Genomic DNA, 24,192 nt, shown 5'->3' with positions numbered 1-24,192 from the left:
TTTAAGACATTTGAGACTTTCCATGTTTTATCAGACTGAATATATCAAATTCGGGTGGCAAAATGAATCATTTCATGGTGGTTGTGATGTTCTTGTGATATTCAGTTCTTTCAAAATATAAGCTTATGAGAGAAAAGTCTTTTTGGGCCCTTTTGACACTGTGATTACACGTATAAACCGCTATAAAGTGGACTGAACTGTAATTGTACTTTTTCTTCCCACAAAATCTGATCATTTTTTTAATATTTTTGAAAATCTCTTCCACATCAGGTATGGCAGTGATGTGGAATTGTATCTAAAAGCTAAACAAGACATAAAAACTAAATTATACTGTCGCTACTAGCACAGGGAGATTCAGGAGTCAAGGGGCAGTGTTTATGATATGAAATGTAAATGTCCTTGTTACTTTGTCAGGTATAAAAGCAGTGGAAAAAATAAGTTAATAAGCAACCTTTATACACATCTTATATCATATTTAATGATCCATTTCAAATATAAAAAGGTCAGTAATATTTTCTCCAATTGTAAAATATCAACTTGATATCCCCACTTATCTGTGGTCTGCTACAAGATGACAACGGAAGCAAAAGCTGCATTTAATGGTGCGCAGTGGAGAGTGGAACATTTGTACAAACACTTCTGCAGCTGAAAAAAAATTCAAGCCCTCTAATTTTTTATTTTTTTTTTGTGTAACAACAATTATAAAAAAAAAAAAAAAAACAACCCACACATACAATATACACTATATATACATAGTATTTAGTAATGGTCATTCTGTTGCAACTTGATAAAACTGAGCTTTATAAAATGAGTGTGGCAGTGTGCAGTTGGCAATGACGCATTACATTTGACACAAAACTTGTGCTCTGTATGGATAATGTCTGTTTCCTCTTCCATTTGTTCCTCCCAGCAGGTTTAATGAAAACGGTGTCCCAGGGACGACGGACGCCAATTCCACTCCTCATGCCGGGGTCTGAACGGTAGCTTTGATCTCGGCGGACACTCTCTTTTCCTTTCGCCCGGCATACTCGCCGATAAAGGAGCCATCCTCGTTGAACTGAACGTCCTCATCGCCATAGTCCACCAAGCTGTCCCCGCTGTCCCCTGCTTTGATCTCTCTGCTCAGCGAGTGCTGGCTGCCCTTCAGTGGCTTCTCGTCATTGTCACTGCGAGAGAGGCGCAGTGGATTTAGAATCAACTCATTTCACCCATGGCTTCACTCTACGGCTTATTGGAGAGTGTGGGAGCGTGGAGGCTCCAGATATCACCGCCTCTACATTGTATACCTGTGTCTGTAGCATTAGCATTTACCTCTGGCAAACGTTCAAGCTGGTAGTTACTTGTTAGTTAGTTGGCGCTAAATATTTAAGTGGCAGGTTTTACGGTTATGTAGCAAACCGAGCATGGAAACATTAGTTTGTTCGTAGCTCACCCTGTAAACATTTTAAAAATAACACATCCTACAAATAAAGAAAGTTTATGCCGCTGAAGTTGGCCAACCCATTCTAAATGAATTCTGCTGTGGACAGACTACTGCGTTAAGAGCTCCTGTTATGTTAGAGAGAGAGAGAGAGCCTTCAGACCGATTAGTGACGGCTTGCACGACACATTTGGTGAATGTTGCACGACAGAAATTAAACAGTCTCATGTTGTTCTCAATTTATGCCTCAGCAGAAGATTTTTAAAGTTGTCTCCATGGTAACCAGAGGCTCCCTGCATGAGCGTATTTCTGATGCCTTTAGACAGTTAGCAAAAGTCCCACTCTGTGTTTTTACTTTTTAACCATATCTACACTGACAGTGTGGCAGAGTCCCCTCACTCTCTACAGTGGGCTGGGAAATACAGTCAGTGAATCAATAACTACAAACGCATTGGTGATTTCTTCCTGTGGAGCTGAAATTAGAAATATTTTGCCTCTGCTTTCTGACAGCAGGCATTTACCTACTGCAAGCAACTATCTCCATCGCAACATTAGTAACTACTTAATAGCAACGCACGTCAAAATATAAAATACGAAATAAGTGTCCACGACGCAAAAAAAATTTCCAGATGCGCGACATGAAAGGAAAGTGTTGAGTGACGATTTTTTCTGTTTCAAACACAATTTCTGTCGAGTGACACTTGTCAAAGGTGTCGAACGACCTGCCATAAATCAGACTTTAGTGAGAGACTGTTGCACTTCGGTGTGAATGTTTTCGAGAGTGTCTCGGTGTCAGTCTAAGCATCAAGTGACGAGTAATAAGTTTTAATGGCGCAACCACAACAGAGTTAAAAACTAGTTTGAAACCACAAAAAAAAACTTCGGAAGGACGTCAAACCCAAACTTTTGTAGCTTTATTAGCAGCTGGCACAACCAGCCCCTGGAGTCAACATGACTGAACGTAAATCCTGTCACACTGAGCCACTTTTGACTACATCGCATGAGCATTTGTTGTGGTGTGCAGATCCCACTGATTGGAGAATTGCACTTGGACTCATACTGCGGTGGACTGTTATGAATTGGGCCGCTAAAGGATTAATGAAACGTGCCCAGATAATACTGCCCTGGAGATGAGCTGCTTTCAATTACACTGATTGGTTTTAGCCTCCTGCTATGTGCAGGGCAGCCTGCGTTTAGCTCCACCCGGACAGAAAATGGCCCCGCAGCTCCCTTTATGATGCAATGTCTATCACAAACATCAACACAACACTGTATCTAAGCTCACGATGTCCTACAAAGGGATGCTAGCACTCCGACATGACTGATGTGTAAACAGCTCAGGGGTGCTACTGCTGTTTATCACATACTTTGCCGTTACACAGTCCATCAAATGTCTCCAACAGAAGAAGAGTAAGGCTCCACGTGAACTTCGTGTGTGCTGGCTTGTCTTTTTCAGCGAGAGGAGCAATGCAGAGAGAAGAGGATTGAAACAACCACTGGCAGAAGGGAAATTCAGACACTGTTGCGTGTGAATTGCAGAGAGGTGGTGAAATTGTGCTCTGAGGCTTAAGCTTACCTGTATTCACAAAATGTGTCATCATTCATGCCCTGGGACTCCACGTCTGGGTGAAGGTCTTCTTTTTCTTTCACTGCTCAGAAAATGAAGAGGAGATATCAGTGATTTCCACAAGAGACGGCAGCCAGTGAAGATCACTGTGTCCCCTGACTGTTACGTTGTTTGAGTTTGCCTCTCAGGCCCTGATTCCCTGCACTTATTCAGTGAATGAAAGATAAGTGCAAGCCTTAGAAAAGATTGCAAAATGTCAAATAAATGATTTCAAATAAGTTCAAATACATTTTGCATCACATTTCTAAATATAAATCTGAATCCATCTTGGATTTCCCTCGGGATCTATCTATCTATCTATCTATCTATCTATCTATCTATCTATCTATCATATAAAAGCAAGCTTTCTGTTGTATGAAAATATATTTATTCTATATATAAAGTTTGCATTGTGATAAAAATGTTAAAAAACACATACAGTACAAAGGAAAATGTACAGCTATAACATATATATGCATTGCTATATGTGATGTGACAGAAAAAAAAACGTGTGGCCCTGGCAAATGAAAGTAAAGGTTGTGGGAGCTATGGGTGATAATGAGAACTTAATGAGAAAACAAAGGACAGAGGCGCGTCTCGCTCTTTTTTCTGCTGACGAGTGGAACGATCGCTGCTCACACGACAACCTGATGGCCATTAGCTGTGAATAATAAAGGCGATAAGGACTCTCATCATGTCCCCAATAGGAGGAATAACACTGAGAAGCCACAGAGCTTATGTCATCACTCAGCATTTGCATTTCGTCTCGCTGTGGGCTGCACTTTGTTTGGATTGTCGCTGGAAAAAGCTGCATGTCCAAACAATGCAGAATTCAAATGCCTGGACGTACAGTAGAAATGCTTATTTTCCTATCAATACACGCACCTTTTTATGTATAAATTTGCATTAAAATAATTCTGTGGCCTGAAAAAAAAACACATCATCGTACATATTCTTGTAATGGCTTACAGGATGATTTATAATTTCTTTTATAGCGACAAACAGCAAATGTGATGATGCTCGGAGCAGCAATTAGTATTCAAGCAGGAAGGTGTGTGTGTGTGTGTGCTTGTAAGTGTACACCTACCTGAATACTTCCCTCCTTTATTTCTGTTGACAAAGCAGGCAATCAACACAATGAGTGTGAGGAGAGCAATGGCACACATCAGGCCGATAAACCAGCCCTGGGTGGATATTCCTCCATGGATGCTGGCCAGACCTAAGGAGAACAAAACCCGGTGACTTTGACACGCCTTGGCCTTTTCATCAGGACACTTGATTGAATGTTTACAATCGACAAAGCCTATCTGATGCAAAGGCAGGAGGTGGCAGGGCGCACTGCTGATGGAAACGGTCCAATATTAATATTTAACAGCTAATCCTGCTTGTCTAATTAATCAAGTAAGGAACGCTGTACAAATGTAATTCCTCTCAGCGAGTACGCATGGCTAAATTAAATCCTAGTGTCACCGCGGCTTGAGTCACTGCCCAAGGACACTCTGAGTGCAACTGCACTCTGTGCACTGAGAGGTCATTTAGTTTTGCCTGCTTTTCTTTCTTTCTTTTTCTGTTTCACTTGCAGCTATTTTTGGTTTCCCTCCTCACCTGCGGACCCGGTCGAGATTACATCTTCAAATATACTAGAATTATCAACCCGGTTGTTAGGAATAAGGCGCACAGTGTATTCTGTCCCAGGTTCCAGCCCGTCAATGATGTAGAAAGTCTTAGAAGTGTTTAAGGCCTCTGATATCTTCCAGAGGCCTTCACCTGTGCAGAGGGTGAATGATCAGGATGGGTTAGCCCTCATGAGGACACACAAACATTGAATCTAGTGGGGTTATGAATGAAAAGACAAAAAGGACCGTTTATGACACAACACATCTAAAGTAATTAGACGTCTCTCCTACAAAGTCTATGTAAAATTACTCTAATGTCCAGAAACAAACAGCGAAAATACGAGCTTACGGTTGTTCATATATGCAATATAAAACTCTGTGTGCTCTCCTCCAGATACCCAGCTGATATTTGCAAAGCTGTCGCCAACAGCTGAGCTAACATTCGCCAGGGCAGTGACTGATGGAGAAATGAGAGAAGATGAGAAAGGAGAGAAATGGCAAAGAAGGGTTAGTATAAAGGACAGAGCAGATCAAAGCCATCGCAGAGGAGTTGGGAGTGTTCTCATTATGTGGCTCTTCACCGTCTATAAAAGAGGTGAGAGTGCTCTTCTGTTTTCCAATGCAGGTGTAAGGAGGCATCAATTATGTCTGACAGAGGCGGACATTGAGTGAATCCCTCAACAATAAAAATGAGTGCTGTGGCTATGGAAATGAAATCACAGGTGGAGCCTGCAAAGCTAAAGTGGGATCTGTTCAGGTGTTAAGGAAGATGTGCCATCAAAACCATGTGGTGGCTTTTTAAAATATTTAAATAGTTATTATTTTATGTCATTGTGTATGACACACCTACTGGTCAGCAATAGTTCAGACACTGGCCGTTATATTTAGGATTAAAATCCAAGATTTTGACCAGTCAGAAGCCACCATATGAAAACATAATTTTTTTTACTCGTCTTAATCATTTAATTTACTTTTCAGTCATATTTCCTGAAATGTTTATCTCCTCACATGATGATCTAAAATAATTATGGTTCATATTCTTTGCCTAATAACGATAACTGATGATTATTTTCACTGTCTGTTAATCTACTGATTATTTTTTGTTGTAGTTGCTAATTTAGTTTAGGAAAACATCAGACAATAGTGAAAAATAGTGGTAGCCACAGCCCTGATTATACTCTGTTTCTGCAATGTGTCCCTTTATCAGTGGGCTTTAATAATCATATGCTCATTTGCTTTGAAAGCAAAAGCAAATTTCAGATGTGCTAAGCTTCAGCTACCTCAGACATATCATGTAATGAAGCCTTTTGATACCTTTTGACTGAAGAAGAAAAATCTAATAATGTAGTGAATGATGTGCATCATTAGTATGGGAAAAGTATGCTCTGACAGCAGCTGTATGAGCGAGTCAACAAAGCACAATCCACTTCATTTCCCCATGGCAAACATGCAAATCTTCTGCTGTGTCTCCAGCTCAGGTGCATGATTTGCTCAGGTGATAATTCAGCACACAAGGACACCTGCGTCTGCGCTACCCATCCCAACCGCTGCAAATGACACTCTCTGTCTAATGTTGATGGATTAGTCTGCAACAACGGCAATTCTAATCATCGGGACTGCACGGTGTCTTCGACTGTCATAGGCCCCTGAACTAAAAATATCCCAAGGCTGGGCGCCGTGGTTTGTCACAGCGCCCCTCAGCTTGCTATTAAATGCTGCAGAAAGCAGCTGCTCACCCAGCAGGGAGCTGATGCCCTGAAAGTCGTCCCTTCAAAGCTGGGAGGCTTTTTTCATAAGGAGACGCCAGAAAATATTCTGATGTAGGAGATTTTAACAGCTTCCACTTATGCGTTTATCTCAGTGTCCTGTAAATATCCCCCCACCATAGTATGAGCTCACACCTCCCTGCAACGGCGCAAGAGGACATTCTTCCTCACCATCTACTCTCAGTTCAGATGCTGTCCCGAACAATCTCTTGTCCCAGAGCTGAGTTGCTGTTTACCTAGTTGAAGATTACATGGAAATGTCAGGTGACTGTTGGGTCAATACACTGACGTGTGCAGGGGGAACTCGGGCTCAACAAATCAATCACTGACAATTAGACATATTTGTCCCCTTCAAGTGACTGCACTCTACAGCTACACTGTCGGCTCGGGATATAGATCTGCTATCCTAGATTTCCCCCGTGGTGCAGCAGGGATATTAAACCTCCCCTCTTCATCAGTATGCACTTGTCAAACAATTAAATTGAGCTGTTACTTTACTCAACTGTAAAAAATACTTAAAATAGATCATTAGTAATGTAATATAGAGGTGTTTTGTATCATTGCATCTTGTGTTATCAATTTGCTTTGAGCTGACTGCCCAACCAAATCAGTCCAGAAGCATCATCATATCAGCCTCACCTAGCAACTGCAAAATGTCCTGACAAAACACGCATTTGGTTTCATATTTTGCCATACTTCACATTATTTAATTGTTTTCTCTGTGCTGTCTCTGTGGTTTGATGCTTGTCGTGTCAGGATGTGCTGCAGCTCTACCTATGGTGGAACGAGTGGGTTTGGTCACTGGGGACTTTGGAGTGCTTGGAGGTGAGGGGGAGGCTGACTTGCCTGAAAAGAAAGACAGACCTTGTGGTTATCAATTGGAATACAGCCCGGGGCGCTACATTCTACTGTTAGCACACATGCTACTTTCAGCTAAACTCTAAAATTAGTAACTAGGTAATCATGAGGGCTACGTGTCTACACTGAAACATAATCTTGAATCTGAAAACTACATTTTACATTGTGTTGAAACACAAGGTGAGATGTGATTGTTAATTTGACAAGATCCTGAATTAATTTTCTTTTTGTACATCATTAAAAGAAAAATAAAGAATGTGTCTGATGCTTTTCCTGGGTTTGCCTCTTAAAGCGTCATTTATTCCCCCAGCTTGAGCTAGACAAGTTGCACTCAGTCTGCTGTTGCTAGGATAGAAGTCAATATTCGTTTACAGCCACTAATGAGCCAAGATTAATATGAATATATAATTAAGTTACTCATTATCTTTGCTTTTCGAGATGAAGCCGCAAACTTTATCCCAAAAGAACTTGACATTTTTCTAATGAAAGGAGGCATCAGAGTGCTCTCTGCTGATGGCAAGGGCAAACAGCAGACAAGGTCAATTATCTGCCGAGGAGCCGAGTGTTCGGAGCTCTTTAATTCTCAAAAATCTGATGATTTATTCAGGCCTGTAGCATCCACACCTGTTCACAGTTCGAAATCTCAAGCATGCACACACTACTTAAAATAATCATTTGGACTGTTAAACACAGCATGCCAACACACAGCAAACTCAAAAGTGTATAATTCCAAAATGAAGTCTGTTCTAGGAAGTTTGAGGTTGTGTGTGTAGGTATGATGTGCCACAGTTTCTACATGAACACAGATCTACATACTGAGGCCAACAGCGGAAGCCAAAGTGGAAGCTGCAGGGGGAAAAAGAAACAAAAGAAAGAAAAAAAAGACAAACAATGCATCGCTAAGCAGACGTTTACACACACACACACACACACATGCATTAACAATACACACTGTGCGATCAAAGGTATTGCTCAGAGCAATGTGCTTTTTAGTGGTGAAGAATAAAGCAGGCAGAGGACAATTACCAGAAACAACATGGGCACATCCACACACTGAGATGGAACAGCTGCCACAAACAACTTTCACGCTCCAATCTTCCGAGTGTCCACCACACACGTGTAACAGCTCCACAAAATTGCAATACATAAAAAATTAGTCTTTCTCCTTATAATCATTTTCACTGGCATTTCAGCATGCAAATAAACAACCCCTAAGAGCCAATTAAGTTTTTTTTCTGTGACTGTAAGGATTCCTCCAGTAAACACTAAGTAATCGCTCGCATATTCAACACCTGCAGTGTGTTTCGACATTAAGTTGGGCTTTTTGTTTTTGCATAACGCAACTTTAATGACACACTAAATTGCTTTGGGGTGCATTTGTATTAAAAGTGCCACCCAATTATTTGTGCTGCCAGTATCTGTTGCTGCAGTCCACTTTACTGACAGTCAGGTGAATCCACGCACAGTTTCCTGTTTCATTTCCCATCCAATCATTCGTTTCACCGCCCGCAATCTCGCAGAAGCTTGACTTGAGTCTGAGCCAGCTGAAGTATGGCACGCAGTCTTCAACAAATGATATGTAATTGAAAAGAAAAGATTACACGCTACAAGCTGGCTCATTATGATTACTTACCAACCAACACTTTCATGATAACACAATTTCACTACCAAAACCAATAGTTTCCCTTCCTGCTCAAAGCAATTTTCTTTCTTAGCTCATTGTTTCATAGCTCACGCACTCCGTCCAATCAATAAGCACTTGCTCTCTCATGACAGTGACAAATGAAAACCTCCACTACACCCATATGAAATTGTTTATCCACAAAAATGACTTACATGGTGATATGAAAAGCTTGGCTGACCAGGCATTTATCATATTCCACTAGCTCATGCCATTTTGAAATAGTGAAATGTCTTCGGAACCGACTTCACTTCTGCCCGACAATCCTGTGCCTCGGATCCCGTCTGTGTTCTCACTGTCTACACCAAGAAGCAGCACCCACCCACCCATACAAACGCACATGCACACACATGCGCACCCCCCCCCCCCCCCCCCCCCCCCACACACACACACACACACACACACCGCTTAGTCAGTTTATTTGTGGACCCTCCATCACTCACTTGTTTCTAGGGTAGTGGTACACTCCTCGCTGACAACAGGCCCGCAGCCCACTGTGGTGCAGGAGCGAAGGTAGAACTTGTACTTGCTGAGAGGCTCCAAGTCGCGCAGGATCCACTTGGTCGTGTCGGGTTTGCTGATGTCTACTGTCTGCAGCGGCTCCACTTCCCCTGTGTCGTTGACTAAATGTAAAAACGGCAGCAAGGGAGTTCATGCTTAAGGTTAGAGTCAACAAATAACAGCGTAAATATTCTGCACATGAGAGGTATCATGCTGGGAAGCTGCTGTTAGGTAAGAAAATGTTCAATTCTTTGTCCTGATGGTATTGTGTTGTCACTAAGGACTAATGGCCATAAGCTCAGCTGGAATTACTCACGCATGCCTTTCAAAAAGAAGTAAAAAAATAAAGATTAAAGACAAACCGATTCTTTGGTTTGGCTGATTGATCGCTGCCAACAGGGCACTTCACAAACTGACATGAACTTGGCTCTCACAGTGGCCAACGGCTACACAGCCTCCTCCAGTCACCTCCTCAACTGGAATTACTAACTTTGAAGGAAGATAATAGCTCATAAATTTCTTTATAGTTACCTTGATCAGTTCCATAATTATTTATCAATTACTGTGAGTTGAATGTTCAGCCAACCAGATAGATTTATTTACCTCAGTATTTGTCTATTTATTACAAATCAATCATAACGTCATTGCAAAATGAAACAATGTTATTGCACATTGCAGATTTTCCTCATGTCACACAGACCTAATAAAAAAAACAAAAACAACAAAAACAGAAGGCTGTAAACTATTAAAGCAGAGATGTTTAACATTAAGCTTGCACTCTGTTTTGGAGCAAAAAACTCTAACCACTGGCATTTCAAAATACCTCCAGCTGACAATTACAAGGCATTTCAGTGATGCCAAAGAAAGCAAATGTCACGTGTCATTTTGGTTTTTTCACTTGCCTTTTTTGGCTTTTGTAAAAGACAACTTGTCATTTTTCTTAGTTTCAACACTTCTTCACTCAATGTCGTTTTGCATTTAACAACACCAAACAGATTGTGTCTTGCACGTTAACAACTAGAATTTATCGGTGTTGTCTCTGCCCACAGTGTGATGCTATCTGAGTTTTCCCGACGTAAAGCAGCCCAGTAGGTAGGGAGGTGGCATTTATGTTCTTTGTAACAAAAACAAACACAGCAGGTGCTGAGGTGACCTTTGCTGTGAAAAAGGTGCCACGTCTCTCTGGTAGGAGGCAACAGAAACAATGACAGGAATGTATTGGTCTGCCTCTCTTTCTGTCTCGACGCCGCCCACTGTTATCAGACAGGTTATCAAGACTTTTTTTTTTTTTTTAATATTTTGTTTTGTCTCTAATGACAGAAGCAGTGCATCTTTTCTAAATTATGCAACCCATGCTGCTACAGAGAAGCATCGTGGCTCTACCCTGTGGATGGACACTTCCTCACTTATCCAGAGACACTCAGGCCTGACAGCTGGTGGTCATGATCTTACACAGAGCAAAGTGGCTAAGAACAGCAGACTTTGGCTCTATCACTGACAACAGACAACAGAATCTCCAAATATTCTTCAGCCCTGCCAGCCCGAATATGGTTGGATGTTTTTAGTGTGAAAGAGATCAAGATTCACCAGCACTAAAATCTGAAAATGATCCGACAATTAGTACGAGACAAGCACAGAAGGGAAGAAAAACAGAACTGAAGACAGACTGAGAACAAGGTCATTTTAAAATCCTACTCATGTAGACTGCAAACTTAATATGTCCACTTGCTGTAGATGTTGCTGTATAGTAACTTAAATACAGAATCTTGTGTGAATCCCGTGTTGCAAAATGTGCTGAGATAAATGCATCTGCAACACAACTACAAACTGTACCCATAATGCAACGTGTATCTTAAACGTATAACAGTAAACTGCTGCGAAAACATGGGAAATCCATTTTGAAATGACAGAATGGATCGAGAGCGAGCCCCCAGCTTCACCTTACTGACACACTTATCTTTGCCTTGTCAAGTGGTGTGACTTGCTTCCTGACAGGCACAATAATAGTTGTTTAGTCTGTACTGGCCTACTGTGCCCCAGGCTTTTAGAGTGGCTTAGCAGCTCTTTAGGCAGTGTGACCATGATGGCATCCACTCAATGATGAGGGACACTTTGGGATACATCCAGCCTCCACATGTAGGAATTTAATTAGAAAACAAAACTGACAAAAAAAACTTTCTGCACAAGGTCAGTGACCTGCTAATATCATCGCCTCAAAGGGTACTGGTACAGAAAATTCCCCCAAATGTGTCAGCAGGCCAATGTGCTGATAAAGTCACCCATCTTCTCTGGTGCTAATACAGTGATCAATAGGTTTCACACGGAAAATGTGCCATTTCAAAGCAGGTTAGTTTAACTGTTTAAACACGTGCTCAGTGTGTTGTTCCCTCCTGTGAAACCTGTGAGATGTGAAGCTATTAAACGCTGCTGTGAACATGGGCGTAGCCCTAAAACAGCTGTGCTGCAGCTTGAGATTTCACTTGTGTTGCTGACGATCCACTGACAGCTGGCTACATTATACTCAACATTTCACACATGACTTCCTTCAAGGGGACTTCAAAAAAAGTCACACTTCAAAGAGTCCATCAGCTTTATTACTGAGGCACAATGAAAACGTCCTCTCCTGAAATACTGTATGACACTTGGCCCTCTTGTGCAGCTGCCAAATCAAACTCAATTAGCCGGGAAATGCGGCACTAAGACGTTGGAAGTTAGTCATTAGCTTGACTTTTGTTTAAGGACAGCAAAGTGTGTGCATACAAGGGATGTGCTTGGTGATGCTATCCCCCTGGACTCCTCCTCCTCCTTTCACCTCGACCATGAGGAGCTATGGTGAAGATGTCCATTGTGGACAGGATCGGGTCAGTAAAACTGGACCTTAACAGACTGTGACACAGTGGCCTCGGTCAGCACTAGCCGAGCTACGATCGTGACACGCAGGGCAGCAGACATCACCCTGACATCTTTCCCATACACATACTCTGATCCCACGATGACCCCGGCCCTATTATAGCAGCACAATGATTTTCCTCTCCGTGCTGAGGACCATGGGTTAGACAATCACCAGCAAGCAAAAGATCCTCCTCCTTTCTTTTACCAGTACACTCCTGTACTGTACCTACTTGTTTCTATCAAGACAATACAATGCAATATGGAGGTAGGGGCTTGGCTTTTACAACAGTGAGGCTGTTCAAGTCTCTGGTATGGTTCCAAATTGAAATATATGGCCTGCGGTTTTTTGTATATGCCCTGTCTTTTTTCTAAAGAGGCTACAAGCTGAAAAGGAACAAAGGAATGTAAACACCATTAAACACAAGGGAAAAAAAAAAAACAATACAGCCGAGCGGCACGCAAGAGGCATAGGGATACGTACTGAGCTGATACTCGAGGAGGTACCCGGTGAGAATCCCATTAGGCTCCAGTGGTGGGGCCCAGACCAGAGAGACAGTGTGCTTCTGTACATCTGTGACCCTGAAAACAGGATTTTTCTCTGGAACTGTGGGGGCAAAGAAGGTAATACACGCAGTAAGCAGTCGAATTCTGCAACCCAGTTTCCTTGGCTATTATTAGATTTTCCCTTCAGTAGTTGTGAATCAATACACTCCATGCTGTTTTTTTTCCACAATCCTACCTCCCTCTGGGGTTTTGAAGTTGACGGGATGGCTACCCGGGCCATTGCCCCGACCATTGAAGGTCATGACGATGAGGCTGTACTCAGAGAAGGGCGTTAGTCCCGGTACCAGGGCGTGGTTCCGGTCCCCCGGGATCGTTAGCATTTCTTTGTCTCCGTGGGCTTTCTTTGAGTGCACCAGACTACGCAGACGCCACCAGCTTATCTACATTGAGAAAGAGAGACACAGAGGCATCCTCAGCAGCGGACATCACACTTTGTAGATATGTATATGTGTGAGAGAATGCTGAATGAGTTGTTATTGTGTTTTTTTTTTTGCTTGCTCTCTGTGCACTGAGCTGGACAAGTAAAGGAGACAGCGAGGGGTGAGAGAAGCAAACGTTTAGAGGAAGGTCAGGGCCGTTCCTTTTAAGCCGTGTCTAAAAGCAAAGGTCTGTTTTTGAGGTATTACCCTGTAGCCTCCCAGATGTCCATGTAACTTGTCCTTGTGTACACGCGTCCAGCTAACCTTGACCACTGAGCTGTTTATCACCTCCACAGCTACATCATCAGGTGCAGCAGAGGGAACTGCAATGGAAAACACACATCAAAATCCACAGTAAGCTAAAAGTGAGTCAAGCAAAAAACAAGAACAGCGAGGAAAGGCAACAATAAATGAGTTTTCCTCAAAGCAATTCAAACTATTTCATGTTCAAGCATGAAATCAGAAATAATCAAAAATGAAAAATACCAAAAATACGATACAACTACATACACTGTGATCAGCTATTTACAGGAACAGGGACTGATGTTAGAGAGTCCAACTCTTCCTACAGTCACAAAAGCTAATGTAATGGATAAAATCACTGAGCTAAAGGGTGTAAATACTGCATTTAATAACATCACACAACAAGGGGAAGAGCCATGACCTGAGGTGACTTCCTGGGGGCAAGTCCAAAAGAAAGCTAAACACAGGAAACACAGCAAACGTCTGTACAAACTGCTTTTCTGTCGCAGATGTAACTGATGCAGTACACAACCTTAAAACTGATAGTTGAAGTCCAAGTTTAAAACATTTCAACAAAATCACTACGCTCATAAATAAATCATTGCAGAACATCCAACTGAACACTGCAACTGAAAATATCAGAGTTAAGCAGATGGGGAAAATATGTTTCCTAATTAAACCGCATCTCCATAAAATCACATATCCTGAAGCTACGCTGGCTGCTTTGCACTTTGGCACATCCAAATGGCAGTGAGAGGTGAGTAAAAAGCATGTGAACTTCAGTACTCACAAAACTATGCAAGTTTAAGTCAATAAATTCCAGACACAGAAAACAGCAACAAGAAATCAGATGCAAATGTTCAGCGAAACACTGAAAAATGTTTTGCTGGATTTTATGACCTTTCAGGAAATTGTATTTGAAAGTGTGTTTAAATACACTGACAAGAACAGGTTTATTCCAGTGTGTGGATCCCTTCCATTCATGACACTTAAGTTCAATAGTCTATACAACAGCCTTCACCAAAATGTGAAATTAAGGGGTGAAATTAGATTTTAATATCTTGAACAATAGTTATAAATAAAGACAAAGCCAGTTGGAGTCAAGTTAGAGTTAAGCACTTTTTTTTTCTTTTAAATCATTATGCAATGACGTTACATGTAGCCCAAACAGAATATATTATCTTGGGACAGATTTATCTACTTTCCAAAACTATGCAAGTTTTAGCCACCATAAGTTACTGCTCATATCAGAGCAAGCAAGGCTGTAGCAACAAAAGCTATGTGTTGCGCTTACTGAATTGAATATGTTAAATCGCTTATGAATACAACTTTGTATTCATGAGGAGAGTACGTCCAGTCGCCTGTCTCCTTTTAGCACTGTCTTCACCAACTCCTAACTGCCTGTCTACCAGTTGCTGCTAGACAGGCAGTGGGTTAGCAGAGGCCAGCCAGATGTTTTGCTGAAAAGTCTGCCTGCCCCGCCTTGAAACAAGGTTGATGACAGCAGAGTTGCAGATAGGAAAATAAAATGAACTGAAAGATGCGATAACGCTCCAGAGTTAGGTGATATTTCCTTGCCAGTTCAGTCATTTGATCCACTGCTAATACTGTATAAAGGGAAAAAAATCTTAACAACAACAACAACAACAACAACAACAACAACAACAACAACTCACAGTCCTCTCCTGAGTAGCCAGTCACTATCTTGGGCTCGGGGCCCCAGCCCTGATGGTTCCTGGCTTGGATCTTGATCTCATAGGGCACAAAGGTGGGAGTGTTCTTCACCACAAACGAGTGCCTCTTCACCATGTGTTCCTTCCAGTCCTCCTCCTTGTCCTGTCTCCTGTAACTCACCTTATACTCCAGACCAGGCCCATTGTGCTCAATGGGTAACAATGGCTGCAAAAGAAAGAAAAAGAAAAAGAAAAAAGAAACATTTTGTGAAAAGTTTCATGGAGGACTTTCACAGTTGCATAAGACACTTCTTGTACTTCATCGCTCAATGTCACTGCCTCTGTGGGATTAAAATGACAAGCTAGCCCAGTGAACTGTGTAGTTCACTGGCAAAACACTGGCAGGGTTTTATCCTGCGATCTAATAAAACAATGGAACAATTGACCTGGTCTAGCAGGATGGCTCTTCTCTGATACAGGGCTTTCTAGGACATCATAGATGAAAAGATTTATCTCCTCAAAGAAGTCGGGCCGTGAGAAATAGAATGAGATACCATTACCCACAAAAGCAAATCATTAACAGTGGGAGAGCTCATGAATCCAGGATCCGTGGGCCTACCTTACCATGACAGGGCAACCAGATAATAAGTGAAGGAGAGATTTATCTTTCTACAATAAAATTGAATGCATTACTGTACAGGCTAAAAGAAAAATTTCCTTTTCATAGCTTCCCTTTCTCTTTCTAATCAAAGGAGCACATTTCAATGGGAACTCATTCAGAGTGCTCTCAGAAAATTGTGTTTCTAAAGATTTGAACCACAGAATAGAAGATATAAAGGTGAGCTATTTCTATTTCTTATTTTCTATTGGTAATAGACTATGAAACATTGATAAAACCTCTCTCTCTGCTCTCTTAGAGGAATTCTTTGACTGCACAAAACTTTAGCTGGATGAAAAATTAACTATGTAAAGGTAGGGGACGTTACAGAGTTTGCAAAAAGAGGAAAATAAAAGACAAAATTCTATTTCTCACCTCCCAGTTGATATCCATTTCATGTGGCAAATGACCTTCGATTTTGATATTTTCAGGGTTCTTGTCAGGAGCTGCAGAAAAAAAAGAATATAGATTTTGTCAGCATTGTTAGCGGAAAAAAATCTACGGTGAACAGACACTCAAGAGAGCAGATTTTCAACAAAAATGGAATCAATTATGAGGCAGGTCTGAGTGTTTTATACTTCACAGAGCAGCTGTGTTGGCAGCTCAAGTGGCCTGGAGGACCATATCAAAAAGTTTAATAAACAATGAAAGCAGGAAGCCGCAGACCTGCTGGGGGGGTTTTGTATCTCTCTGTGGGCTCGCTGGAAGGACCCTTCCCTACAGCGTTAACACCGGACACGCGGAAACGATAGTCGACGTGGCCGTGGAGTTTGAGCACAGCCGAGTTGTGGTTCCCCGGAACTCGGAGCAGCTCCTTCCAGTTACCTGGCTCCCGCTGGCTTTCCTCATACTCAATAATAAACTCTGTGGACAGGCAGAAAGACAATCAGAGCACCACTGGCTGCTATGGCTCTTGCCAAAGCATTGCTTATCTAACCACCAGCTGCGCATAAACTCCTCAAACCCTGCTCTGGGCTTGTATATTCCTCAGGGATACTAATCATGGTTCAAGCTTGGGTGAATGAAAAATAGATTCATATTGTACAAGATGGTATTAAACAAATCTATTTACATGCAGAAGGATGCCCCAAATATCATATTTATACAATTTGCTGCAGGATGTACAGATTCAGCACATAATATACTGTATGTGTTGACACCTGCACACGCAGATGCTCCTTTTACCTGTGGTTGAGCTGTTGTGATCGTCCCCAGGGATCCATTTCAGTTTCACACTTTTGCTCTTGTGTTCAGACAGTACCAAGTACTCAGGTGCATCAGGGACGTCTGAAAACCATCACAACAACAAGGCTTTGGAAAATCACACACACATCAATCTTTGCAGCAAAAAAGGCCAAAGGAACAAGTGTTCAATCAAATCATCCCAAGTGCCAGAGGATGTGGAACGAGCTGCATCGCTGCATATGGCTGCCACTCTTTCTGTTAGATAGTAAAAATGTCAAAAAAAAAACATCTTAAAAAGGTGATTGTCAGACACAGTGCTGCACTAATAAAGCCATAATCTTCATGTTCATGCTCTGCTTTGCTTTCCTGACATATTGATCCATTTATGGATATGTCGTACATTAATGCAGCACCAAGGGTCTCCGATCTCTGGCTCTGGGCAGAAATATGGCTCACATGTTTGCTTACCTAACACTATGAGCAGCGCTGATGCCGTGTCTCGATCCACAGGAGTTATTGCCACACATGTGTACACACCCTGGTCTCTGTGGCTTATGTTGATAATCTGAAGAACACCATCCTCCACAAAGTATCTGTTGACAGAAAGAGGGAGACAGAATATCGATTGACAAAAGTGAAAAGTCAAATGATTTTCCAACTGGGATTAGGTTTGCAGTGCTGTTAAAAAAAAAAAATAGTATCAGTATCCTACCTTGAATTCTCAGTGTAGTTGAGGCCTATCTCCATATCATCTTTTTCCCACAGGAGCTCAAAGTCGTCGCGGAAGGACTTGTCGTACTCAGTGAGACATGAGAGCTGGGCTGTGGTACCTATTAAGGCTCGCAGGTCCTCCGGGGGCACTACTATTCTAGTGGGATCTTCCATAGGCATAATCGTATTAGTTACATTTCAAGGACTGCGAGCCACTGCACACACTTTTTACAGGAAAAACTGTACCTTTCACATAGATCATGGCATTGATGGCAGACGATCCCTCTGTGTTCTTAGCTAAACATGTGTACTGCCCCATGTCGTCTTTCTCCACACTGTAGATCTCCAGCGACCCGTTGTCATGAACGGCAAACCTCGGCCCCTCCACGGATTCAGAGGAGTCGTCTTTGCTCCTGGAAAACATTCAGCAGGAAACACCCATTAAAGTCTCAGAGTTCTCTCAGGTGAAATTACATTTGAGCAGAGCAGCAGTGTATATGGATAAATACTACAGTGTGGCGGCAAAGAAGAAATGAAAGTTGCTGAAGAGAACATTATAGTTGAGTGACGGGTTGAGCAGTTTTAAAGAAACAGCAGGTCTTTAATAAGAAACCCAACTGTATGCAGAGGGACTGTATGTGATGACCAGTTGAGATCTACTGCTCTCTGCTGGTCTATGGGAGACAGGAGCAAACTGGAAAATTACCAAGTGATAGTAGAAGGTGGAGAACTGAAGACCTTGCAGTGCATCATCACTCCATTCCCTTCAACAGCAGCGTAATCCTCCCCATCCGTAGTCAAAATAATAGGGGGCAGATCTGTAAAGACCAGGCAGCAGAATCAAAACATCAATCAAACCTTGTTAGAAAACCAGACGATACCATAATGCGAGTGTTCCACCATGGAGGAGTGGCCCCTTGACTCCTGCACTCTCAGGACTTTTAGGCAATAAAAAAGATGCTGAGCATTAGGTTTGCAGTTCAGCAGCTATAAAACCAAGTAACAGGATGGAATGAGGCAGATAATAGTAGGTTGAACAAGGCGACAACGCTGTTGCCTTCTCTGTGCATCAATTGTCACTCCTTTGTGTCAAGAAATGATTCAGCTGTCAGGTTGTCAGAAACGTGTCAACGAAAATGAAATCAAAGGAGAAAACAATGGAATAATGAGTTAGCCAAGCTCGGGCACCTTATCGGTTGTAGCCAAAGCCTCCCATTAAAATAGTCTGCCTCTCCTAATTGTTTACAAAGGCAGCAGCTGGGACTTAGCATTCAGAGACTGTCCAGCTTTATTAACTCCTGTGTCACTGAGAACAAACTCCTCACATTTGTGTAGAGCAACGAAAAGCAAAATTTGGTCTTTTTCTTTTTTATCTGCACTTGTAAAGCAGCACATGTTTGTCTTATGGCCCTGATGTCAGTATGGAATTGAGGGAGAACTTGTTAGCATATAAATGGCAGGAAACTGGGCCTGTTGCTCCACAGGGAAAACCGCTAGCTTGAATGAAGGAGTACAGCTTGTAGACAGCTCTCCTTCCCCTGGCTCCTCGCTGTTTTATGGGCATATGCCAACATCATCACCAGCTCTCTAGCTCGACACATCATTCAGCGGTCTCCAGATGACTCACTGGAAAGTCTGACACTTAGTCATAAGCTTGTACTTGATAAAAAACATGAAACTGAACTGATGAAAACTAGGAAAGAAAAACTGTTGTACTTACTCATGATCATGATGTTTGCGTTGGAAAGAAGCGTTCCGTGTCTGTTGGAGGCCTCACACTGATAGACTGCGCTGTCAGATGTTTTGGCGTTGTGTAAAACTATGGTGTCATCAAACATCTTCCTGTTAGCTGCAGGGGCCTCTGTAATAGACCAAAAAACATTCAGTGAGCACACAAGTTTGAGATCATCACCACTCACACAGCAACACTCTATGTAGATTAAAAACAAGTCACAGCTGATGATAACTGGACTCAAAATCTCATCTAAAATCCTCCGTCTCTTATCTGGCTACCAGTGGTTCAGCCCTACTGGTAACTTACTGGTCAACTATCACTCTCTTTCCTGCATCATCCCTGCCACATCTCTACCCCATACCGACTCGTCTCACATGCCGGAACGAGCGAATGAGTGTTTGACTCGCCTGAACTGCAGAGTTTCACGCTTAAAACCCTTCTAGTTTTTTTAGCTTTTCAAACTTCACCTGAGATTTCACATGTATCCACAAAACACATGCAATAAAAGCAACTGATGGGTTGTCACCATAATTAATCTGATTATTTAATCTGTCGGTGGATTTCAGAAAAACTCAGTCTACAGTGTTCGCATTGAATCCAAATCCTAAACTGTATTTTATCCCAGCTCACAAAAATAGAGAGAACCAAAACTTTTTAGCCGTTGCAGAAGCTAATAATCTCTATCAAGTGTTTAAAAGAGAACTGAACAGATTTACACCACTGTCATACTTTCAGACTCACGAATGGCAGTTTTAGTCAAAATCAATGTAGAACAAGAACAGGAGACATCATCTTTTTATTTCAGGAATTCTTCTTCTTCTTCTTCTTAAATTCTGACACCTACATTACACACAATATAAAACAGATGAAAGGTGGGCTACAGACATCTGGTAAGGTCACTTTATTCTAACTCCACACAAACATAAACTTTCACTTTTCGACTTGTAGTCTTCAGGCCCAGCTGACTGGAGTTAACAGTACTTTTCCCTTCACAATTTTACATCAAATTCTAGGTGATGCTTTGCTAGTCACCGGTGGGGTAATTCACATGAACCAGGCTCCTTCAGAATCCATAACCTCTGACAGCTGACGAATCAGACTCCTGGTCCAACAAACCAGTCGAACACTTTCCACATGTTATACATAATGTAAAATGATGTGTGAAAAGAGGAAAGCAATACAGCGTTAACATTTCGACTTTTTGTTCATCTAAAACAGCTCAGACATCAGGACTAGCCCGCAGTATGTGAAGTGAGTCTACAGTGAGACTATTGTGGTACTGACCCTGCAGAGGTACGCCATTGACCCTCCATGTTATAATTGGCTGAGGAGTCCCGCTGACAGAGCACTTGATGGACACGTCTGAGCCAATCATGCTGAGCTGACTCTCAGGCTCAGACACCCACTCGGGAGGCTCTGGGAAGGCACAATCAGCATGATATTATCCAACTGATGAGTGTCATTATAAGAAAGATGCTAAGCATTCATGACGAGTAGACACAAACAGAGGAACTGTTATGTAATACATGTTATACAATACAAAGAGTCCCGTGGCCAGAAATGTTACTTTTACAGGTCCACCCCAGACAGACAGACTGCTTACTGTCTCACTACATTCACTGGTGGGACAAATTAGGCATTCTGTATACATTTACTACTCCAGGTTTATTTGGGTGACAGTGTTTTACTACATCTTCATCAAGTAGCCTACTGTACGTGAGTATTAGGCTTCCTTCTCATTCACTGTTGCCTCTATTTATCATCATACGACCTCAGATATTTATCCTGTGACCATTTGGAGGGGCTGGATCCTTAGGTTGGCTACAACTGGTATTATAAGTAAATAAATAAGAATATACTGCAAAATGTTTAAAATGACCTCAATTTTAATGAGCTACAGCAATAAAATGCTTTTCACATATGCAAGCATCACTATTGACACTTACTACTATAACAGCATATCAATGAAAGCAGGACTTGGACAACGACTATTAAGTGATTTCAAAGAAGCTAGAAGCGATAACAGCACAGAAAGTTCACAGAAGCAGAATGTAGTTACCTTCTACTGTCACTGTGAAATAATGGATAGTTTCTCCATGTGCGTTCTTTGCCTTGCACATGTACTTCCCACTGTCCTCCCGTTCAGCTCTCGGGACAATCAGCAATTTCCCATGATTCTCCAGTTTCGTTTTAGTGGGAAGTCGATGGCCCACCTTCACCCACTCAACTTGCGGAGTTGGACTAACAGAAAGGGGACAAAGAGTTAAATATTAGTTTCCATGGCGGGAAAAATGACATAATGTAACAAATTTTTGAAATAAAACAACTTATTTTTCATGCACATCCGTTTTAAGAGTGGATTTGATTTGTTTTGGGCCAAAAATTCCTAAAATGTTTATAAAATATTTGTGTAAGAAAGGCAGTATTACTTACAATCCCTCAGCTATACACTCCAATTTCAAGTCCTCTCCTTTGACCAACTGTGTCTCTGATTTGTCACCAGAGGGCGTCAGAAGAGAGGGTCTTCTCTCAAGGATCGCATTAGCTGAGGAAGTGCAGCAGAAGATGAAATGTTGAATAACAACCACATACGGGATGCTGTTTCCCAAAAGGCCTTCTGTATTTCATTCTGTATTTCAATTGTATAAATATGATTACATTTATATTCACACAACTGTCTTGTGCACACAGATGTTTATAGAAGAAGCATAACACAAAGGTTTTACTCCAAAAACGTAAAACTTACCAGTTTCAGGACTCATGTCGTTTTTTTCTGAAATACAGGCGGATGAGACATAACAAACAAACAAACAAGCAAACAGTGAACATGAGGACAGCATGGAAACGTCACGAGAAACATCACCAAAATCAAATTTACAACATAAAACCAAAGATATGTACAAAAAGGAGACACTGTGACATCTGGATGGCTTTTGAAGTGCAGCTATGAATATGGACGTCAGTGCACATGTTGGAAATGATGAGTGCTTCGAAAACAAATCAAAGTTTGCATCATGCTGGTTCGAGAGGAAAGAAGGACTCGAGGGAAGACAAAAAAGCTCGAGTGACACCTACTTGTCTTGACAACGACAGACATGGCGGTCTTCTGAACAATTGTTCGTATCCTTGGGAAGGCAGCGAAGCAGCAGTAGTCCCTCCTGCTGTCCTTCTCCACAGCATGAGAGAAGTAAAGGTCTCCGTTCAAGCCCGTAGAAACCCTCTCATCCTGCTCAATGTGCTGAAGATCTGAGCGCAGAAAGAGGACGACAGGACTTGTTCTTTATATTGTTAGCCATTTGTCTTCAAATCATAGTATATAAGGGGCATTTGCCTTCATAAAAGAGTATAAGAGCAAAATATTCAAAACAAGCATCTCATGCCTTTTTTGAAAATCTTTTCGTACATACTTCCACAGAATTAAGCCTGACATATTCCATGTCTTTGGGAACTTCAGGAAGTTTAAGATCAGTGAGGCTTAAGCAGTTACCAGTAACCATTTTGGAGATGAAGGGAAGAATATTTTGCTGTCTAAATATACGTAAATACAGCATATCATGTGTAAAGATAAAGGGGATATTTTGAAGCTAATTGATCATTAACAAGAGGTACCACTTACTGATAGTCATCCAGTAGATCTGCAGGGGAGGGATTCCTTTAGGTGGGTTACATTTTAAAGTAAAAGGCTGTCCTTCCTCCACAACAACAGGATCAAGAGTCTCTTTAGGGAACTTTGGAACATCTATTAAGAAAAACAAGAAACAGAAGCTGCATTCAATGAATGAAGGCAGACACGAATAAAGAAAATACACTAAGCAGTTTTCTTGCTCTCCAGAAGATGGCAGTAATATCATTCTTGAATTTAGAGGGGGGCATAGCATATCTGAGCTCTGTATCAAGTCAGCAGATTGAATTCTATGGGGTGTTATTTTTTTTCCAATTCTTGGCCTGCAGAAACAAAACATACATCACTACTACTGTTGTGTGTGGCTTGTCACCACTGCTGAGTGCTTGGGGCCCAGCCAAATTTAGTCAAAATCGCCCTTTCAAGTAGCTTTCCCTCAGAATTTATGTACTGTACTTGTGAACAAAATGAAAAATGTAGCAAAGGAAATGTTAGAGAGATCACATTGTTTCTCAGAGCTATAAATGAGATGCTGCAAGGGGTGGGGCGCTCAGGAGCCTCAATGGATTTCTGCCTCGTCCAATACAATGAAAAGCTCGCGATGTAGAGGCACAGTCATCACACGCGACTGCTGGCCCTGAATCACACTGAAAGAACTGTAACAGAGCACCTCACACACACACACATTTTACTCACTGGGCACAATGAACTCAATCTCCTTCGATATGGCAGCCCCCAGTTTGTTTGAGGCGTAACAGCGATAGGTTCCCTGATACTCTGTAAGGTTCCCATTATTGGGTATCACAAAGGTCCCAGAATTCTCCTCTTTCATCAGCCGGGGGTCGAGAAAAGGGTCGAATTCCTGTCCATTCTTCGTCCATCTGAATCTACATAAACAACGGCAGGATTGAAATGTCAAAGCTGCAGTGTATTCATTTTCTTCCAAAGTTCAAACCAAAGCATCCAAACACAACATGTTTATGGCAAACTGTTGTTGTTAGTTATCAGTGTCCGCGTGGCTGTTAACAAGCTCTCAGTCTGC

The 24,192-nt window shown here is 41.8% G+C and overlaps 1 protein-coding gene across 7 annotated transcripts in view; it reads right to left on the bottom strand.

Moving 5' to 3' along the window:
* Nucleotides 1–458: 458 nt before the first annotated feature.
* chl1b (cell adhesion molecule L1-like b) overlaps nt 459–24,192 on the bottom strand; it is a 60,980-nt gene continuing 37,246 nt past the window's right edge. For 4 of the 7 annotated variants that reach the window (XM_046384784.1, XM_046384787.1, XM_046384783.1 and 1 more), the window contains 24 exons: nt 23,847–24,037; nt 23,145–23,267; nt 22,604–22,774; nt 22,275–22,301; nt 21,962–22,073; nt 21,588–21,769; nt 20,813–20,944; nt 19,514–19,654; nt 18,500–18,611; nt 18,040–18,206; nt 17,795–17,960; nt 17,551–17,675; nt 17,083–17,184; nt 16,564–16,761; nt 16,273–16,343; nt 15,243–15,465; nt 13,531–13,646; nt 13,080–13,284; nt 12,822–12,944; nt 9,391–9,570; nt 7,183–7,254; nt 4,114–4,245; nt 2,997–3,069; nt 459–1,166 (listed from right to left, as the gene is read on the bottom strand). In XM_046384784.1, coding sequence (XP_046240740.1) covers nt 962–1,166; nt 2,997–3,069; nt 4,114–4,245; nt 7,183–7,254; nt 9,391–9,570; nt 12,822–12,944; nt 13,080–13,284; nt 13,531–13,646; nt 15,243–15,465; nt 16,273–16,343; nt 16,564–16,761; nt 17,083–17,184; nt 17,551–17,675; nt 17,795–17,960; nt 18,040–18,206; nt 18,500–18,611; nt 19,514–19,654; nt 20,813–20,944; nt 21,588–21,769; nt 21,962–22,073; nt 22,275–22,301; nt 22,604–22,774; nt 23,145–23,267; nt 23,847–24,037 — 3,349 coding nt within the window. In that variant the 3' untranslated portion in view covers nt 459–961. The remainder of the gene's footprint in view (nt 1,167–2,996; nt 3,070–4,113; nt 4,246–7,182; nt 7,255–9,390; nt 9,571–12,821; nt 12,945–13,079; nt 13,285–13,530; nt 13,647–15,242; nt 15,466–16,272; nt 16,344–16,563; nt 16,762–17,082; nt 17,185–17,550; nt 17,676–17,794; nt 17,961–18,039; nt 18,207–18,499; nt 18,612–19,513; nt 19,655–20,812; nt 20,945–21,587; nt 21,770–21,961; nt 22,074–22,274; nt 22,302–22,603; nt 22,775–23,144; nt 23,268–23,846; nt 24,038–24,192) is intronic. The other 3 variants (XM_046384788.1, XM_046384789.1, XM_046384790.1) reach the window with 2 other exon arrangements.

Source organism: Scatophagus argus, chromosome 3 (genome assembly GCF_020382885.2).
Source record: "Scatophagus argus isolate fScaArg1 chromosome 3, fScaArg1.pri, whole genome shotgun sequence".
Lineage (NCBI taxonomy): Eukaryota > Metazoa > Chordata > Actinopteri > Scatophagidae > Scatophagus > Scatophagus argus.
Note: the sequence above shows the minus strand (reverse complement) of the source record. Positions and strands in the feature narration are given on the sequence as shown.